The 20995-nt window shown below is 39.0% G+C and overlaps 1 protein-coding gene across 5 annotated transcripts in view; it reads left to right on the top strand.

Moving 5' to 3' along the window:
* The first annotated feature begins 3866 nt into the window (after window positions 1–3866).
* Window positions 3867–20995, top strand: part of tcf12 (transcription factor 12) — a 101012-nt gene continuing 83883 nt past the window's right edge. For all 5 annotated transcript variants that reach the window (XM_049594516.1, XM_049594524.1, XM_049594541.1 and 2 more), the window contains exons 1-4: window positions 3867–4042; window positions 4741–4829; window positions 5094–5166; window positions 19674–19747. In XM_049594516.1, coding sequence (XP_049450473.1) covers window positions 4758–4829; window positions 5094–5166; window positions 19674–19747 — 219 coding nt within the window. In that variant the 5' untranslated portion in view covers window positions 3867–4042; window positions 4741–4757. The remainder of the gene's footprint in view (window positions 4043–4740; window positions 4830–5093; window positions 5167–19673; window positions 19748–20995) is intronic.

The following is a 20995-nucleotide window of genomic DNA, read 5'->3' on the forward strand; positions in this document are numbered from 1 at the left end:
GCCGTCTCTGGGGGCCCCCTTCCAGCTTGGGGCCCTAAGCAATTGCCTAGTTTGCCTGTCCGGTTGAGACGGCCCTGCTGCTATCATAACACACACGAAACACGAAAAATGTATAACTACTACTCATGCTACTACTGAGTAAAATGTAGCTTACCTGTCCAGTAGCAGAAAAGCTAGCTGCGCATCGCTTTTTACACCCTTGGATTCTTTAAGATTTCTCCACCGGTTGAAAGCGTCGCCGATATAAATGCGGGTCTTCATCATGTCACTCCTTTTCTTCTTGTCAGCTTGTTTTTCTTCCTCTGTTTTTTTGCGTTTAGCGTGTTTCATTGTGTATGCCATCTGCGACAGAGCTGGAATCGGTAGCTTTCCTATCTCCGCCATGTTGGGTTTGGTGTATGCACGTGCACACGCAGAGAGGACCACCCCTTTATGTCTTCTCTCTCCTCATTGGATAAAGGTTGTAGGATACAAGCAAAATTTTCTCCTCGGCTTATTGCAGAGCAGAGTGACTGACAGACCTGTGTTATGGACCAAACACTCTAAGTGATTGCTGTGGGAAGATAGAACTATTTAAGACTTATATTAACACAAATATAATATCACTTACTTTGGCTCTTTCAAACCCCCAGCAAATAGAGGATTTACAACAGAGTGGGAAGTGGATGAGAGAGGATTAGTATTATCTTATTTAACTTTATTTAGTATGCTAGATGGTGAGTTGTAGTTTAAATCTAATTGGCGGTAATAAAGTGTTTTGAATGACAACTGCCATTAAAAAGAAGAAGAAAGTAACTGGACACAAGTCTCACAAACTGATGAAGAACTGTTTCCTCATGAGAGCTTTCTTCCTCCAGCTGCTGCACATGTGTGAAATTAGCATCAGCCCTGACAAAAAGAAACAATTTAGCTGAATATTTGATGTTTAAAAAGCAAACATTGCTGCCATATATTCAAATGAGCTTGATAGGTGAACTAGAAACCAGAGGCAGGGGTCGCTTGCACTTTCCTCTGGGCTTGACAGGTGTCTGTGTGGAGCAGTCTTTCTCTTGTAGTGTCATCCAGTTGGTTGTAAAGTTAGGTAGCATTACTGAGTTAATCCACAGTAAATGATGAGCGTTTAGGCAGTTATAAACTAACATCCAATACCTGGCACAAAGAAAAATTTAGTTTACCTGTCCAGAGGCAGTAAGGCCAGCCCTGCATCCATTTTCAACCCCCTCAAAACTTTAAGGTTTTTCCAGTGATCAAAAGGCACAACGATGTACATGCAGGTTTGCATGACTCTTGTCTTCTTTTTCCTGTCACCTTTCTTTTGTTCTTTCTTTTCCTCAGCAGTGTCACTGCCTGATTTGTACCAGAATCTCCATTTGTTTTACATATGAAAAGATGTTTGGGGTTAGGCATCGACCTCGAATGGTTACCTGTTGCACCATCGTCAGTCCAAGCTCTTTTGCCAGAGTTGCGTTCACACAGAGGGGACCTCCTGTATTTGTTTACTGCACAGCAGAGGATGTTACTGATCAAACACTCTGTTTCAGTAAGAGTACAGAATTCAACACTTATTTAAAAACCCTCACAACACATTTAAATTTGGCAAAGTTGCACAAACTTATGTACAAATGCTCCCTTTTATTCTTAATGAACTTTTGCACATCCCCTTAAATATATTTTTGCACATTCCTGCCGAGCTCTTTCATCTTGAACATTAACATAACTTTGAATATTGTTGAAATATTTTTATTGTATTTTTTTTCTATTTTTTGTTTATGTTACTTGTCTATGCACCAAAACACCAAAGCAAATCTTTAAATCTTATCATAAATAGTTTATAATTCAAAATATTATGGAAAAAAAACGAATCAGTTTCAGTGCATACAATTTCAAAAAATTTAGACAATGTAGGCCTTAAAGGTGAACGGTTCTGGCAAAGATAAACTATAAAATAAAGTTTAAGAAGCACAATTAAATAAAATGTACTAAAAGACTGAAGATGAAGGGTTTGAGTTAGTGCTGTGTACTAAAACAGTAATGGGAGTTTTTGTGGTTCTTCATATGAAAAATGCCACAGTATTTCAGAGAGAAAAGAGGATTTACATCATTATGTGCTTCTCATAAAAAGTTTTACTAAAAACAGATCTTGTGTAATAAAAGTGGAATTATGTTTTTCAATGCAATAGTTCAAGATTCTGCCAAAACTGTACAACAAAAATGTACAACTTTGCTAATTTATCTGTTTCTTTAAAGCATAAAGATGAGAAAAAAAATTGCAGAATTTTTTAACCTACTTCTCTGGCTTGGTTACACACAGGATTTTTAATTAAAAAAAAGAAGCTATTATTTAGAGAGAGAATCCAAATCAAATTTAGCAGACACTGGCTTCTGCATCATGTGCATCATTTCCTGTAAACTGGTACTTTGTGAATTTGTGCAGGAAGGGCAGGATGTGAACACACTGAATGGCTGTTAAAAAAGCCAGCCATTAAAGCATATATCTAACTACATTCAAGAAACTTCATGCTATACGCTGACTGACTAATAACAAAGGAAAGTAAAAAAAAAAATCCAATACAGCTAATATAGTGAAAATTAACAGTCATAACAATACACATCCTTGACACAGCGAAACAAAACATGATTATTATTATACACTGAATGATGTCAACAATATTCTGAGAATAAGTTTAGATCCTTCTGCAGTTCTGCCTGTACAGGAGTAGGTAGGCCTACTATATCTGTTTTCTTATTGTTCTCCTCTTTGTTTTTGTAGTTTACTTACTTTACATATTTATATATTACTTTGTATTTAAATTTTTACCACTGATGCTTCCTGTTTGCACTATCCCCTTGCTGCTGTAATGTTGCAAATTTCCCTACTGTGGGATGAGCAAAGGATTATCTTATCTTATAAATAAATACACAACTATAAAAACACCACCACCAATAACAGCACCAGAAAACCAAACACCAACAAAAGAACTCCTTAACATTATTATAAACTGCATGTAATCCCTCTCAATTAACACTTATGACCCGGTAGAAGTGTGAGGCTGTCAATTTCTCTGCAGAAACCCTGCTGTCTGCCTGTGTTTTCTTATTTTCTTTTCATTTTGTCATGATCGGGATGTTCAGCACACAGGTGAGGTCTTTATAAACAGGTAGCAACAAGGTGCCAGACTCTGAGCAGCAGACTCGAAGAGGAAGGTACAAAAATATGCAAATAAACCAAAGTGAAAGGTCAAATGGACAAAGTTGGGGTTAGCTTTCACTTTCACTTTCACTGGAGATACTGTTTACAAACACCACAATGCCTGCATAGTAAACCTTTAATAAATTGGTAGTAGTTTGGGCATAGCAAAATCTCCTGATAATGCAGGACCTAGCTGATATTTACTTTACTAACTGGTGCAAATTGCTTTGCACATTTACAATTAATCAAATTGAAATGAGGGGCTTCTGGGGCCTCTTGAGGCTGTTGCCACTCTGCCTGGGTGCTGATCCAGCCCCTTTCCTGCAGGAAATGTATAAATATTTGTTCTGCCAGTATGAAGAATGACAGCTTTGTGAAAAAGGCTGTAGACAATGCTTTCACAACACAACGATCAATGCAAGTTTTGAATCTAGTATCTTAAAAATGAATACGTTGCATTGCTTTTTTTCATGCATACAAATGTGAAGGCTTTTGGGATGCCGCAGTCCTCTTGAATCCATTAAACGCAGCTTTATTAAAGCAGAGAGCGACATGTGGTGCATCAGTGTGACCCGAGACAGTGTGCTGCTGCTGACTCCTGCAGCATCTCCCGCTGTGTGGGACCATCATGTCACTGTGCTCGGCGGAGGGATACAATAACCAGTGTCATCGTGGTGCTGAGGCTTTTGCAAACCAAAAATGTCTGCCTAAGGGAAACTCGTAACTGATATATATAGAGGATATTTCACCCAGGTATTGCCGTTTAAACCCACATTTCGCTCTTCCGAGGCGTGTTGCAAGAAAGCGGGTCTTCACCAGATCACCCTAGTCGGGATTTTAATCGGAAAAAAGGTAAAATATCAGTGGGAGTTTACCAAAAGCTCTCGGACCAGTGAAAGAAGTTGGGAGTTGAGAAAGACCATCACTGCGTTTTGTATCCTCGAGATGGAGATTAAGGCTGTTATTTTAAATATCTCCCTGGCTGAGTTACTTATTTTGAATCAGTGTATTATCTGTGTTTTTCTCGACCCGTCACAGAGAGAGGTCCGCTCTGTAGTAGCTAATGTCTACAGCCGCTGCAGCTGGTCGCTAGCTGCTCTCAATGCAAATGAACCAGTAACTGCAGCTAGCGTTAGCCTGCTAGCTAAGGGGACGTTATGTGCTCGGCAAACGTTAACCATCGTTATGTCGGACTGACACTAACACCGCCGGTGAAAGCCTCATCAGTGAGTCTCATAAATATCAGTGTTACTACAGAGAGACATTGTTACTGCAATAATGCTGCAGGTCTTGAACAAGCTGTGCCAGACACCCACCTCTCTGTTTAACCAATAGGGATAATAAACTAAAGGTGTGCACAAAATGTTTGCACTATTTTAATGTATTGTAATGCAGCTGGACTGTCTGTGTCTCCATTTGCTGCAATGGCAGAGCCAACTTTACTTCTCAGTGATGGTCTTTTATTCTGCATCCATAACAATTGCCTCTCGTGGCAGTCATTTCCTGTGGCACCAGCCACGCTGTGACCTGATGGACTGTGTTTTCTTCAGGTTTCTAGATCGCCAGGATGAATCCTCAGCAGCGGATTGCCGCTCTCGGAACAGACAAGGAATTAAGTGACCTGCTGGATTTCAGTGCGGTATGATGGCTCTTTGCTTTTTCTTTTTTTAAACCTCTTGGTGCCATGCAGCTCATGAGGGTTTTTTTTGTAGAGGTGTGAGGACCAAATAAGCTAAAGCATGACTAATTGATCAGTTCATATTAGTGTTGGCAAATGTGATTTGACAAACCATCCTTTGTTTGTTTAAAATCTTGAGCTGCTTTCTGGAAAACTGCAGCAGATCATGTGTGTGGTTGCTGTGGTTGCTTTGCTCTAATTGTGGGTCCATATTCTTCCTTCCAGATGTTCTCTCCACCTGTAAGTGGAGCGAAGAACAGGCCCACCACACTTGGAAGCAGTCAGTTCACTGCGTCAGGTAGGAGCCCTCAAACCCATTTCATTACACCCTCTGATGTGATCTTTGCATTGCATGTGATGGTGTTCCTTCCTCTGTCTGCGCTGGTGGGTTCTCCACCTGGAATCACAGTGGAGTAAAGATGTAGAACAAAGCAAGGTTTGGGCCACATATGTAAATGAAAATGATCCAATTAGCAAGATGGTGAGATGCAGTGAATCATGTTTTCCCGTACTGTCAGATGCATTAGTAAGGTGTAAAGTGCTGCTTTGATCAAGGTGTGTTGTGAGGTGTTAAGTGCAGCAAGTGTTCATGGAATCAATACAGGATGTTCTCTTATCAGGATTCACTGTGCGGTGTGTTGGAGGCAAATTTTAAATCAGGAGTATTTTACATGTCTGAGTGAGAGGCAATCAAAAGTGGAGCTGCTTGAGAATTGAGAATTGTGAGACATCCTCTCATAGAGTTATTCTGTAGTACTTTTTTCTTCGTGCAAGTAGCAGAATTGGTAAATGGCCAGTCCTTCTGATATACACGCATTGTCACACTGTCTTTTCCACAAATTACTGCTGTTTCTTGTTTATCTATGAGCGTCTTGATGGGTGGTTTGCTTGCAACAACAAGAGGTCAGATTCCCTGCTCTTGGATTGCTTCCCAGCTATAAATGCTACAGGACATTAATCCGAAGCACATCTATTGTCTGATGTGCTACTAGAGAAAGTCAACAATCAGGCATTATGTTTTCTGAAAGCATGTTTTGTGTGCATCCACAAAGCCTCGTTGTAGTCAGTTATCTGTGTAACGAAAGACACACACGTAGTGAAGGAAAAGGCAAAGACACAAGAGCAGAGCTGTCTCACATGAACTGTGGAGTTGTGGGGATTCATTTTAGTATACCTGATCATTCAAGTGAGGAGGGGGTGTGTGTGTGTGTGTGTGTGTGTGTGTGTGTGTGTGTGTGCTCTCTTTAGTAAAACAAGGAAACTCTACTGTGAAGTCACACCTGCCTGGTGCGGTTCCCACAACGACGTCAGTTGTATGTGTGAATGACACAAAGATTTCCGACTATCAATATTCTGTCTGTTTTTTAGAATCACATTAAAGGTGTTTTTGTTAACCTTTTTATATAACGCAGTCCAGTACACCTAAACCACTTACCGCAGCCTCAGATATTTAGGAAATCAACTCAACACTCAAAACCGTGTCAACAAAAAGTGTGAAAGATAAGGTTTATTGCAGTTTTGTTTTTTACTTGTTTGCGTCAGATCATGCAGATGTACCAAATAAACTGGTACCTCACTGTGTATTTGCTAATCATTTATAATGAAATGTTTTCAAAAGCCAGGTTGTTAGTCTTCTCTGAAACACACTGATGATTCATAATGAAACTTTCGATACTTGAAGGTTGATTGGTCTGCAGATAACCATACCTTGATAACCACATGCACTGACTGTACACTTGAACGACCGCCACATGTGCATTCTCAAACATCTGTGTGCTTTATTATTGAATATAGTAAGATGTGGACATCATGTGGACAGCCACCTTTAGGCTGAGCCTTGCACTCTGTGACCTTTAAAACAGACCCCATCAGCATGGTGCTTTTTGTCCGGGACAGAAAAGAATTGGAGACCGTCAGGAGAATTGTGTGTCACGGCCAAAGCTCATTGTCAGGACTGTGTGTTGTCTGGTGACCAGCTTTGTCCTTTAGAAACGTAACAAAGTCTGAATGTGGGCTGTTGTTTTGCACCACTTCCAACAAAAAATGTTAAAAAAAAATAAATTGGACATGACTAGAAAAAAGAGACTTCAGTCAAGTAAACGGTTTTATTTACACATTATATTTATAATATTTCAATTTCCTATTAAGATATTTGTGAAAAAAACAGTGTTAATCTTTACCTTTTTTTCTGAAAAAAATCAAATATCATCCTTTATATTATTTATTTTTTCCAAATCTCAACCATCTACAAGGGTCAGAAAAACAACTACAGAACTTGCCAGGTTCAAGTGGATTGTCAGCAACTTACACTTCATTGGTAACTGATTAGTAACTAATTTAGTAATTAGGCAGCCATAGTAACCAGATTATTTTTGGTGACCCCATATTGCATCCGCATATGAAAAAAGAAAGAAAAAGCTTCATCAGTCAGTCGACACAAAGCAATTTTACACAAGGCAAATTCAAACAAGGCCGCTGAAATGTATCTCTCTGCATATCCCTGTTCTTTACACACACCACACACACATGCATTTCAGAGGGGTCAGCGTGCTCAAATTGGTATCTCTCCAGCAAATAGCATGTTCACACTCCATACTTGGTCCGTACAGGGGACATTAATTGCGACCCTCCGATTTTCAAGCCTCTACTGTGCTGGTCAACATGATGATGGATATATTTTGTTATAAGGGAAACCATATCTGCATAACTTCTAATTTTTAGATCAGTGTCCTACTTGTTTTCTCTATGTAGAATAAAATGAAATGCTGTTACTGTGATTTAAGCCACAGGCAATGACAGTTGAATGCACTGACTTGTGGTTCAGCCTAAAATATCTGAATGCATGGTTAAATGGCAACTCAGAACTTTAGTATTACCCTGACATAATGAAACCCCAAATCTTAAATGTATCATTTATGAGTTAGTTCAGTATTTTGTGGATTGGGTAATTGTGTCTGTGCCAGTGGTCGGAAAATAACTATGTGCCAGACGTCAAAAGAAAGGAACTGTATTCATTAGTTTAACTTTTAAGTGTTTTGTGGCAGATCTTAATCCAAGATGCTAATAACTCAAACGACCTACAGATATGGAATATACAATATTTTTTTTAGCTCGACAAGTAGTGGGTATTTGAAGCTGATAACGATATGTGTACGATCAGTGTATTGGCTGCTAGTCATTTTGTTTTCGACAGACAATCATATTAACAATTTTTATGCAGATTCCTTAGATTTAAAAAGAAATGTGACAAAGATAGTCACAACCTCAAGCATAGTTTGCCTTTACTTTACTGCAATTTCTTGGTGCTTATTGGCCAACATATACCGATATATCGGCTGTTAACTAATATTATATCAGCTGTCTCCCTCTAGTTCACAGGTTTTAAATGTTGTCTACATCTGCAGGTATAGATTAATATAGGAGTTCTACTGTTAAAAAGTCACATCAACACCTCAGGTAGTTGGTAATCATTATCTTTTTTATGTCCTCCTGAAAATGTTATATAACGGAATTATGCAAAACTAAACCTATATCGCATGAGAAATAATGAGGTTAAAATGAACTGCTTTACCTCGGCAGTGTGTCGAGCCTATAGCGGGTAAAATCCCTCCTTCCCTCAGCCCACAGTATGTGCTCCAGTGTCTCTGATCCTCAAGGAAAGGCAAGAAGCACCTACATAAGTGATTGTGAACATAAGGCAAGTGAGTGTGCAGACAGAAGTGTGGAAATTGCAGGGAATGAGAGTTTGGATTATTGCATCTCAGCTGGGCATAGCCAGATAATTGAGGCAGAGTGGGACTGGCAAGACCCTTCAAACGTGTGCCAGAAAAAGATGGATTGGAAAAAATATCCAAAGTGGCTCTAACAGAGATTCATCATTTCTCCCCTCCAGCTGTGTTGATGATGCAAATTTGATGAGGCCATTGACTGTTACAGTGTAGTGGGGCAGTGGATGGCTGCTGTTGAATGGGTAATTTTCATTTAGTGGTATGTAGTGGTACATTTGTTAGCTGTGACCAGCAGCTAGTGTAGGCTGGTGTCTCAGACAGCTGGATACCAGAATTAAAAAGCACAGCTACAAAGAGTCTCGCTGCTGCCTCTGTTTGAGCTCAGCTTGTTTGGTTCATCAAAGGTCACAACAGAGGGCCACGGCTGCACTTCTGCGTGATGGGAATCAATTCTCTCTTATTTGACATTCATATTTTGTTCTGTTGTTTGTGTTGATAAAGATTGCTTTAATTGAACAAGTCATTAAATCTTTTACAGGGTAGATACATGTGAGATGAGATTGTTAACATTGTTCTCCAGCACATGAAGCATCATTATTAAGTCTATAACTTAGCGGAAAAAATAGAAGTGACAACTCTTATTGTAAATTGATTATTGAACTTGTGGGATTTGCTGATGATATCAGAAAGCAAATTGCTGAGCACGTTGATTTGTGTTGTCCACAGCCTACTCTGTGGATGACTGTACAGTTTATTTGAACTGCTTGAGGCTATGTCCAAGCAAATGTGGCCCAAATCCAATTTTTTTTTGGCTCTCATGTAACACAGAAATCTTAATTTTTCCAATCAGATCTGGGCCAGGGGCGGCACGGTGGTGTGGTGGTTAGCACTCTCGCCTCACAGCAAGAGGGTTGCCGGTTCGATCCCGGGCGTGGGAGCCCTTCTGTGCGGAGTTTGCATGTTCTCCCCGTGTCAGCGTGGGTTCTCTCCGGGTACTCCGGCTTCCTCCCACAGTCCAAAGACATGCAGATTGGTGACTCTAAATTGTCCGTAGGTGTGAATGTGAGCGTGAATGGTTGTTTGTCTCTATGTGTCAGCCCTGCGATAGTCTGGCGACCTGTCCTGGGTGTACCCTGCCTCTCGCCCGATGTAGCTGGGATAGGCTCCAGCCCCCCCGCGACCCTCAAGAGGATGAAGCGGTTAGAAGATGAATATCTGGGCCACTTTCATATGTGGTCCCTAAATCTGATATACCCCAGTCGCCAGACGCTTTCTGACTGGGACATCTTGCCTACATGCCGCGACAGCGTTGTCATGAGGCGCAGACAGAAATACAGGAATGTAGCCCTGGACATTGTAGGTTTGGAAGAACCATTCCTACGTCTCTCCTGGCGACTCCCACACCTCTCTTCACAGAACTACCAGCGTTAGTTGCTAATAGAGCAAGTGGACTGAAAGCCCTTTTGTACGACAGACCAATATCCCGACAACAAACGGCCATTGCACCGACAGGCCGTGTCTCCAGAAATACGCTACACAATCTCCCAAACAGAATAACATGGCTAATTATTATGCAGAGTGATGTCATAGGACCTTCCTACTATGGCGATCATCTGGGAGATGAAGCTTGCACCGCTACGTCATGAATTTTTCAAATGTGATGTTTTTTGTTGTTGTTATAATGCACACGTGTGACGTTATTGGTCGGATGTGAGGTGTTTCAGAGCAAAGGTCCCTTGACAGTGATGTCAGATATGAGTCACTTCAGACATGAATGTGAACAGTCGTGTCAGAAGGATTTGCTCAGGACAAATAATTGAAATTTGAGCATTAAGCATTGTAATGTGAATGCAGCCTAAAGAACTAAAACACACTCAATGGATGTCCCTGGACCATCCCTGCACATGTGAATGACCAATATCAGACTGTAATGAACATTTATATGACGACTATGAATACTGGAGATACAGTGCATGGATATTTACCTGTATTCATTCTAGTAACACCTTTTTATTTTGTCTCTGCCTGTGTTTTTTTGTGTCTCATTTCTTGGCGATTGTTCAAAAAGTTGAATGAAGTGTAATAACAGTGTTGACATTTGCCCGTACCTTATATTGACCATCGTTTTTACTCACTGTTGTTGATTATTTACTCACTGTCGTTGATTATTATAGCTCATAATAGTCATATTTGTTTTTTAGCTAACGTGACATGCAGTTAGATAGTCACCAACTGAATTAATGAGCTTTCTCTGTCTGAATGTCAACTCTTTATTCAGAAATTTAGGACTGTGAGGACAAGTAGTAGCTAATAGGCTGATAAATCAGTCCTGTGTGTCTCTGTGAAACCGGTTTGGTGCTTCTCAGTTTGGGTTTGACTTCACATATGTTTTATGCAGTCATTGGTTTTACCACTAGTGCTGCTCTTAGTTGATTTATACAGGAAACCCAATTAGGTCAAAAGCGCGCTGTAAGTCAACAAAGCAGCAGTGCATGTTGGATTTGTTTACATTAACATGGACATCTAAACCTGCCTGACAGTGAATGTGGTGTGTTGTGTGACAGGGTGGCATAAAGCTGACACGATTTAGGTGTAACACATAATGTTCTTTTTGGAGGCAGGTCCTAAAGTAATCACACTGCAGTAGGTTTTTACATTTATTTTGGGTCATAGGAAACATATTTGTGCCGCAAATCAGGTTTACTGGTTTCTAAATGTTTGACATTTCTCATTTCTCATTTTCATTTCATTCAAGATGCTGTCCAGACCTGAATCTTTTTTCTTTTTCGTCACCCCTCTTGATAGTTTTGCTGCCAACTCTTTTTGAGTGACGGGTGTGTGATCTCAGAAGGAAAGGGGTTTTATAGATTCCACAGTCAAACTGAAGTTGATCCTTACGTCTGAGTGTATTTGATGAAGTTAATGAGTTCATTCAAAGCATGCGAAAACACCAGCAGGGCTCCTGTGTTTAGATGGTTCCTTTTTTTCTTCTATTTAACTATCTTCCCTGAATAAAATTGTTTGTCTCTGTTAAATATTGATGTAACCCCAGATATTCTGTCATTATGTAATGCCTTCCTTTTGATCTTTTTGGGGTTTTTGACTATGTCATAACTTTTTATGTTTCACTATGAGTTTCTGTACTTTACAGGGCTGAGTTGGTTTCATCTGTAATATCTTTGTCTTTTCTTAATATAAAACATACAATTCAACTTTTATTCTTAGATATTTTGTGACCAAATCATAAACACATCAGATTGAGTAAAAAAAAATCATCACTCTACTTCCTATGTGTGTATTAAGTGATATCAACATCAGTTAAGATGAAGACATTGGTAAATTAATCATTTAATGCACAGTGTGTGCTATGGTGATGTGTTTAAGGGACAGTTCAGCCACAAATTTGATTTTTCCTTTTATCTGATGTGCTTTTTTAGTCTAGATTGTTTTAGTGTGAGTTGCCGAGTGTTTTGAGATATTGGCCTGTAGAGATGTCTGCCTTCTCTTGGATATAATGGAACTAGATGTTGCTCAGCTTGTGGTGCTCAATGCGACAAATAAGCAATGTCTCTTTTCAGAAATCATGACCCAGTTACTTAAGATAATCTACAGACCTTGTTGTGAGCAGTTTCATGTAGAAACTAGTTTTCTTTAGACCGAACTACACCAGCCAACCGCATCACTGCGCAGAATGAAGCGTGCATCCACTGCTAGCTCACCTAACACCACTGAGCTACCTAACATTTCAGCTCAGATGAGGGGGATGCCACGAGCACAAGGCTCTCATCCGTGAGTAGATGCACACTTCCTTCTGCATGGTGATATGGTTGGGTGTATTTCATTAGAAGGAAAATATTTCCCATGTGAAATAACAACAACAAGGTTTGCTACCGAGTTTTTCAAATGTATTTTTTTGGTACTCTGAGCACCACGAGCAGAGTGCCATCTCTGGTAGACATCTCTACGGCTGATATCTCCAACACGTGGAAACTCAACCAAAACAATCATGACTGATAAACAGCAGTACAGGTAAAAGAATTTTTTTTAATTTTTATTTTGAGGTGAACTGTCCCTTTAAGAGTGCTTTTAAAAAATGCATTTACTTGTGGCCAGGATTGTGTTCACACAGTGATACAGACTGATTGATTGAACAGTTTTATTCATGTCATCCTGCATACAGTAATCAGTGCTACATGGACCCACGTGGGGAAATCAAATCCTAATGACTGACAGTAGGTCATGCTGTACTTTAATGCTCCTCATTGGTATTGTAATTATTCTCTGGTGACACAAAAAGTTCACAAAAAAGTAACTTATCATGAGCCTTATTAGTGTAACAAGACTTCAAATCAGGTGCATGTTATGAACACTGACAAACTGTAGTGACAGGGCTAAAGAGATGTTTTGTGCTTTAATTTTGTGGTTACAGGTAACAGTTTAAAGGGTTAGGTGTAAAAGCACTCTACTGTAAATGGAGAAAATAGATTGTCTTGTTAGTGTGGTATCATGTGCGCTCTCTCATAGATTGTACACTGACATCAGGCAGTATCACTTGTGGTGAAAATTTGAACAAACAACCAGATATTTGACCTTTTTTTGTCAGATATCAGTAAGATGAAGTTTTGCAGTGCTTCTGCCACGTTGCATGACCTTTCATGATCAGGAGTATTTCATCAGGCTCACTGAAACAAGACTTGTCATTTATAAAGAGAAGACCTCAGTCTTTCTTTTGGATGATGTTTTGCTAAATTGGGAGCTTGGGGAGCGTGCAGCTGTTTATGAATGACCCAGCAGAGACAGTGAGAAAGGAAGGATCAGTTATGATAGCAAAGCTCTGTGCTTGCTCTGTCCATCAAACCATCACCACAGGTTTACAGGACATGTACAACTGTGGCATAATCTCCCAGACATAGTTCCCTTCCTTGTCATACATATAGTAAGTGGAGAACACTGTGTGATGTTTCACCTCGCCTGTGCATGTGAACTTATATATAGGTACATATTAGGAGACACAGATACATAGGAGTTACAGATTTAATTAATCAGACTTGCATGTGCAGAATTCTGACATCCCAGCAGTACAAATACTGTTGGTGCACCTATAATTTATGCTGGATAGAGAAATTCTTGAGGTCACAACACTTCCAGGACATTCAAGGATACAAAATGTATCCACCATATGGCCTGTTATAAAATGGCTGAATACAGCCTAATTTTCCAAGTTGAGTATTCACTCTGCAAGTCCAGTTTTAAGTTCCATCACGAACTTGGTTGCATGACCGGACAAGTCGAGTAAATGCATAATATTGAATCTTCAAGCAGTGTTGGGAGTAGTGACTGGGACCAAGCAAGGAAATTTCCCTCAGGTGTCTCCCTCTAGTGCAGCCGTCTTTCATGTGAGGCTTTGTTACGTTCAGTAGTTCATCCTTTTTCCTTTGGAAGGGACCAAAAATGTGGCCAAACACTGGACAGTGAACAGTGAAATTCTGTCCTTCAATTATGAAAATCCACAATAGTTCACTGTTATTTGTTTTATTAAAAACCCATCAGATGTTCAAGAACTTAACATTTTTATATTTCTTGTAAATCTCTTAAATGTTACGGAAGAACAACAACTAAAAGGTGTTTCTGATTTTTAGTCTCAATGATTTGAAATCACCACAAAGTTCAATCAGCACCTCTCTAAATCACTTTGAATAAAAACAGAACATTATAACCATGACATAAGATTTACTGTAGTACAGTTGTATAATACTACATTTGTTTTGGAGAGGTGTACATAATGAACTGGCAGTTAATGCCAGCCTTACACCAAATGACTTTTAAAGTGATGTAACTTGCAGGCAAATTTCCAATGTTGGAATAAAAAAGAAAAACTTTCACCTCAGTTGTGGCACACCCTGTGATCTCTATAGTTTGGTGTAGGGTGGTCATAAAACTAAGTCCGAGCTGTCTGACGTCAGCCTTTCTCTCATCTTGTTGACATGTTTCTAGTCCTGGCTCATGATGCAAGTAGTGAAATTTAATGACATGAACATAGTGAACAATATCAACAACCAATAGGTGCGCTCTCTCCAGCAGCAAACCAGGTAGACAGTAAACATCTGGGACTCTAGGGAGTTGCAAGAATTCGAATAAGTCTTGATTCTCCCGTATGTGGAAAAAGAGGAGAAACTGGTGGAGTTGTGAAGTGAACAAGAGTCTGTGTTTGATTTAACATGTATCTGATCCATTAACCAACAGTTACTTTAGTCAGGAATCCTAATTTGTGAAATGGTTTTCCTCTTATTCCCATGGCCGCATTCAATCATTTCCTGTAAGCGCTTATCCAGGTACAGAGTCGCGGGGGTGCTGGAGTCTATCCCAGCTGACATTTAGCGAGAGGCGGGGTACACCCTGGACTAGACTGTCACAGGGCTGACACACGGAGACAGACAACCATTCACACTCACATTTGCACCTATGAGCAATTTACAGTCACTTATTAACCTCACCTGTGTGTCTTTGGGATTGTTGGAGAAACCCACGCAGAAGGGCCCTGACCAGCTGGTGCATTCAAACCTGGCACCCTCTTGTTGTGAGCTGTCAGCGCTACCCACTGTACTTCCGTGACCATTCCCATGGTCTCCTCTTAGTAAAATAGTGTAGCTAATCAGTAGAGGCTGGCAGTGAGTTGAGCCGACATGATCCAAAATCTAAAGTTTATATGCAAATACATTTTATCTTTATGGAATAAACTAATACCAAATTGATTAGAATACTGTCGACATCTGACACCTTTATCTTTTGTTTCTAGAGTTGTTGTTAATATGTTGTATCTCTGAAAGAGAGTTTGGCATGTTATTTTTGACCAGGACCAGGACTGTAAATCACCCAAAAAGGAATCTAGTTGTAGTCTTGCACATAGTGACCCTGCAAGATCCCCAGTCTGTGCTAAATCTCATAGTGAGTGACTAAAAGCTCACATTGTCTTTAGATGTGACAGGGTGTCAGATTTTAGTCTTTTAAATTATTTTCAAAGTCCCCAGTGCATGGTAAGCATTATCTTATGTTCATCAGATATTCAGCATCTTTATCTACCAGCAGTGTGATGCTGGGCAGGTGTGGTACTTTTGGGTTGTTTAATTCTTTTTTCAATGTGCTTTGCAGCTTCCAGCTGAAAATGTGGTTGTTGAGAATGATTATACACTCTGTTTACTGTATTTGTGGCTGTAAACCAAAACCGTGAGCTAAAAGAGGCTAAAAAGCTCAGTGGAGCTGCAGAGCTGGGAGACAGTTCTTTGTGGGTTTTTGTAAGAGTCCACACACAGTCATTATTTAACATAGTGATTATAGCTTTGAGCATACTGAGTAAGAAGGGATGGATGTCCTGTTTCCAGTTGTAGGATATTGTACATGTTTGCCACAGACAGCAGTGCAGCACTGGTTCCCCCAATTCATTAGACCTAAATTACAGCCAGTGCATTTGTATTGTTTCTTTTTTTCCGTTTGCCTCTTGTGTCAGTGAATAATACTATTGTGCAGCCCGTCTGTGTTCGGAGAAGAGAGGGGACCCTTGAGCCGTGTTAGGAGATGGTAATCAGACGAGATGACAGCCACTGGCCCAAAGAGCAAACACTGACCATTGTTGCACTCAGTGTGTAAAAAGGCCTCAGTTGGTCTACAATATGTCACATCAGTGTTGTCACAGCGCCAAAATTCAGACCCATGTGCTGCTACTATCACAAGTAGAAGTTAAATAACTAACACAGGTTTCTTTATCCTAGTAAGTCATGAAAGTGACTGTATATATTTTAAGCCACTCACTGAGAGTAATTACAAAGACTTTTAAAGAGGAAATGAATCTGCAATGTGCTAACAGCAAAACATGTTTGTCAGGATGAAACTTATCTATACATCTGCTCACTGGAGCGTGATTTCTGGTTAGAGAGATGCCACAGAACCTCTGGTTAAGTATATAATTAGAATTCTGACTAAGAATTGATTGGCAGCCTGACACTTGAAAATGAATTTACAATAGTGCTATAATATATCTGTAATTATCACCTGGGCTGTCTACAAAATATGTAATTTATCACATCTCAGATTGGGTATTGTTTTACCTTCACAGATAGGAACCTGAAAACCACATCATACTGCCTTTTCATCATTGTCTTTGATAGTGAAGTGCTCAGTTTGAAATGAATAGCCTTAGTGACGCATGAGAAGCGCTTGTAAAGCTGCATTGAACCTGGTTAAGGGGAATCAATAGCTATAGTCTTTCTGTTAAGCTGCTTGTTGAGCTCTACTCTGACTTGAATCAGAGAACTAGTCCACGTGTTTTGATCTGTAATTACAGGCTTTGCTGCGCAGATTCTACTTCTGCTTTTATTGGAGTTGTTTGTTTCAGTCATGTAAATTCTGTTTCTTGGATGGTATTCCTCACCCTGCTGCGAGGAGGCACCTCAGTGCATATCATTTGTCAAATTTTAAGGTAAAAAATATGCTCGATATTGAAAAGGCTTGTTTGTTGCTTGCCGTATTATTATTTTTCTGAGCATACACAATTTCATAAAATCTGATATTTCTTATATTTGGGGTTAAAAATGAACAAAGGGTATTGCATTTTACCGAGACAGATGAGATTACAACAGGGACAATCAATAACTTTGGCTTTTACTGCAACACAATATTGTTTCAAACAGCAACAACAATTGAGGCATCAAATATTTTTCGCAGACTATATCTCATAAATTAGATTCTAAAGATCAGATATTATATTTTTCAATATATGCCAGATGGTCTTGCCATGCAGTTGGTCGGAGTTATTGATTTTATTTGTTTATCTGTTTGAATTTTGAAGCATAGAGGTTTTCTTTAATTTAAAAATGAATTTTGTCAAGTTTTAGTGCTCAGCTGTCTTGAAGTAGCCTGGCATGCATCAATGCCAAATCATGAAGTTGAAACTGTTTTTGGCTGCGTTGACGCTCATGAAACTGGGTCTATTTTGGGCCATGATTTATGTAAAGCAAACTAAAAGACACCGTGGAAAATGTTTTTGTGTGTGTGTCATGAAGTTAAACCTGTGAAGCGATTAGTCACTTTTCTAAGTAATTTCCAGATGGGAAAAAGCATAGTTGCGTTGTAAAATCTCACCTTGTTGTGAGATGATATGTCATCATTCAGCTGTTACAGTTTGTATTTGAGATGTTAATTAGACATAAGATATTACATAAGCCTGCCCTTTTGATTATCGGTAGCATCGCAAACTTGTATGCAGATAATAGTTAAAAAATTTAAGAAACAAAGTTCCGAAGTGCTTTACAAAATTAAAAAATGCTAACAAAATTAAAAACAGTTTAAAAGTTTTGTGACAAGGCGCTACATATGAGAGAGTAAGATAAAGCAAAATAAAAAGAATACAACCAATAAAATTAAAATGAAGAAATGGCTTTGTATATAAAAAGGTTTTAAGAAGTAACTTACAGATAAAAGTGAGTTTTGGCCACAAGCCCTGTGAAAACACATATATTAAAATGTGTTTTTAATAGGGGTTATAGATCACCTCTGAAGAGTACAAGTGGTTTTCAGGATTTGATTTGGCTGCTAATTAGGGTTACAGCTAATAATTATTTTCATGGACTACTTCATCAATTAATCAGACAATTCTTTTCATGATTAATCTTTTTTAAAAATAAAATGTTCGTCTTCTTTTTTTTTGCTCCAACAGTTCGAGCCCCAAAGATGATTCATATCCGGTTACTTAAAACAGTAACAAATGTTTGGTAGTTATGCTTGAAAAGTGACTCAAGGGAATTTCACTCAGTTAAATCGACTAATTAGGGTGCGGGCAGCTAAGCTGCCAGGACACTATTGTAATCCTAGGTATTCTTCTTCTTTTTTCTTTCTTCTTTCTTCTTCCGAGGAAATCATACTTCCCATGGGTGAAAACTCACCAAACTTTGCACAAAGGTTCAGTCTCATGCCAGATATGCTCAGCTGTAAACTCAAGCCAGTAGTCCTGATGGTGGCGCTACAGGAAGCACCTAAAGTTCAAAACTTTGAAAATTAATATCAAATCAACCATACGTGTAGAACTTCACAACCTTCATCAAACTGTAGCCCCAATACTGAAGAAACTTTTGCACATTTGAACCTATTAAAAATTATGAAGTTCATCACTCTGTTTTTTTCAAAAACTGTAAAAGTTCTTAAACCTATCTCCTCCCACAATTTTTGCTCAATTGACACCAAACTTGCTACAGAGCATCTTCAGACTGTCCTACAAAAACTACAGCCTACAGTGCATCAAAATGTTTGACTGTAAACGGTACTGTAAACATATACATGCAAATTCTTGCTAAATAAATCGTCAGTGTTCATGAAAAAAAAAGGACAAAATTCTAGAGTCATGGTAGATGATGTGTGGCAAATTTCAGAATTTTATCTCAAAAACTGAATTTTTGACAGCATTTTGAATTTTGTTCTAATGTGAACAATTGGAGTCAAAGTAAAAATGGCCATTTTAAACATCAGTTTTTCACTTATGGAGCCAATCAATCATTCTTACAAACAAATTACCAACATCTCCATGCTGTCTAGATGCAATATGTGTATTTTCAGATTTTTGTCTTAATAATTGAATTTTTTACAGTGGTTTCAAATCTGATTTTCCTAAAAAGGCCTGGACCCGACCCATTGCTGCGCAGCAGCTATAATATTTTAACCTCTATTGCCATTATTTTAAAAGATTGAACATGGAAAAAAACATTTTCCAGTCCTTATCTTTTGTAAAGTAATACTCAGGGATCCTGTGGAAAACACATCTATGTTTACATTTGATTTATAATACAGGGAAATAAAAGAGGAAAGATGCATTAGTTGAAAACATGGTGTTACACCTCTCACAGGGTCACTGCATAAACATGTGAACTTAATGACCAGTATTGTTTTTGCCAATGTGATTCAGTTGTTCTGTACTTCTTCATGGTTCCTCTGTGTGGGACAGATACAGAGAATGTAGATAAACCTTATGTACATTGAACTGTGTGAGTAACCTTGACTTGCTGACTGAGTCGTGCATCTCTCTCTCTGACAGGTATGGATGAGCGGACCAACCAAGCGTCTTGGGCCCCAGGTGGCGAGTCCAGTCCCTCCTATGAGTCCTCCCGGGTAAGATGACCCCCACCTTAATGCCTCTGAGTGGCCTTTCTGCTCCACAGCACATCATTTAACACTCATTACATCAAACCGGCACATTCACCGTGTTTCAGTCTCACCTTATCCAGGCCACCAGTCAAGTTGTATGACCAGTAATAGACACATTTCTCTGTGAAAGGGTTTGTGAAGGGGTTAATGTCCTCATAGGAGGTGCAGGGGATTTGTTTATATGTCACCAAACGTGATGTAGTTGGCAGGAAAACCAGTAACTGGAATCTGATATTTTTGTGGGATAAAGCATCTTTTTGGTTGTAGATGTATATGTTAAATGTTTTTTTTAGCAGTTAGTATGTGATCAGTTGTGGTGCCATTGAGGGGAAAACTTTGCTGCTGATCATTTTAACAAGGATTCAGTGTCTAAAAGAGGAAGACTAATAAATAATAATAAAACTTACTTTAAGTGTCGTCTACTCCTTAACCCCCTAAACTCCAAATTTAAGCCCAGCTCTCTGTTGGTATTTCACTGAAAAAAAAAGCAGGGCTGTACCTGTCTCAGAATAATGACTCTCAAATCAGATTTGGCTTCTTAATACGAATATTTGTCTATTTGTTACTTTTTCAATGTAGAGTGAGAATTTGAATGGGGGGTCGGCAGGACTTGCAGGGTGACAGCGACATTCTCGTAATATAGTAAAAAAGCCAAGTTAGCCCTGCGAGCTAATAGGTGCTAGCTACACTAACAACGAACTGAAGATGTGCAACATTTCTTAGCAACATTAGATATAAAACAAAAGCAATTGACTATATTGTGTTAAGTTGCTGTGAGCTGTAAATTCACCACTTCTAAGCAACTAAACTCAACTAAAAGAATCTCTTGACTGAGGGTGTCTTCAATTTCATAACATCAACAATAATTGTGGAGAGAATATTATAAGGGGATATTCACTAAGGTTATTTTCATTATATAGATTTATCTGACAGTTATTTTCTCGATGAACCAATTAATCAAATTATTGGTTTACAAATGTGAAATAGTGACAGAATGCACACACATCCTCAGATGTCTTATTTTGTACGACCAGCCGTCCACAAAGATATTAAAGTTACGAGACGTAAAACAGAAGCAGCGCATTTGAGAATCTGGAACCAGGACCTCTTTCTTTGTGCTTGAAAAACTGTGGAAACACTTAATAAGATATCAACTTAGTTGCTAGTTAATTTTCTGTCAATCACCTTATCCATTATTAGTTACACCTGTAA

Source organism: Epinephelus fuscoguttatus, linkage group LG2 (assembly GCF_011397635.1).
Source record: "Epinephelus fuscoguttatus linkage group LG2, E.fuscoguttatus.final_Chr_v1".
Taxonomy (NCBI): Eukaryota; Metazoa; Chordata; class Actinopteri; order Perciformes; family Serranidae; genus Epinephelus; species Epinephelus fuscoguttatus.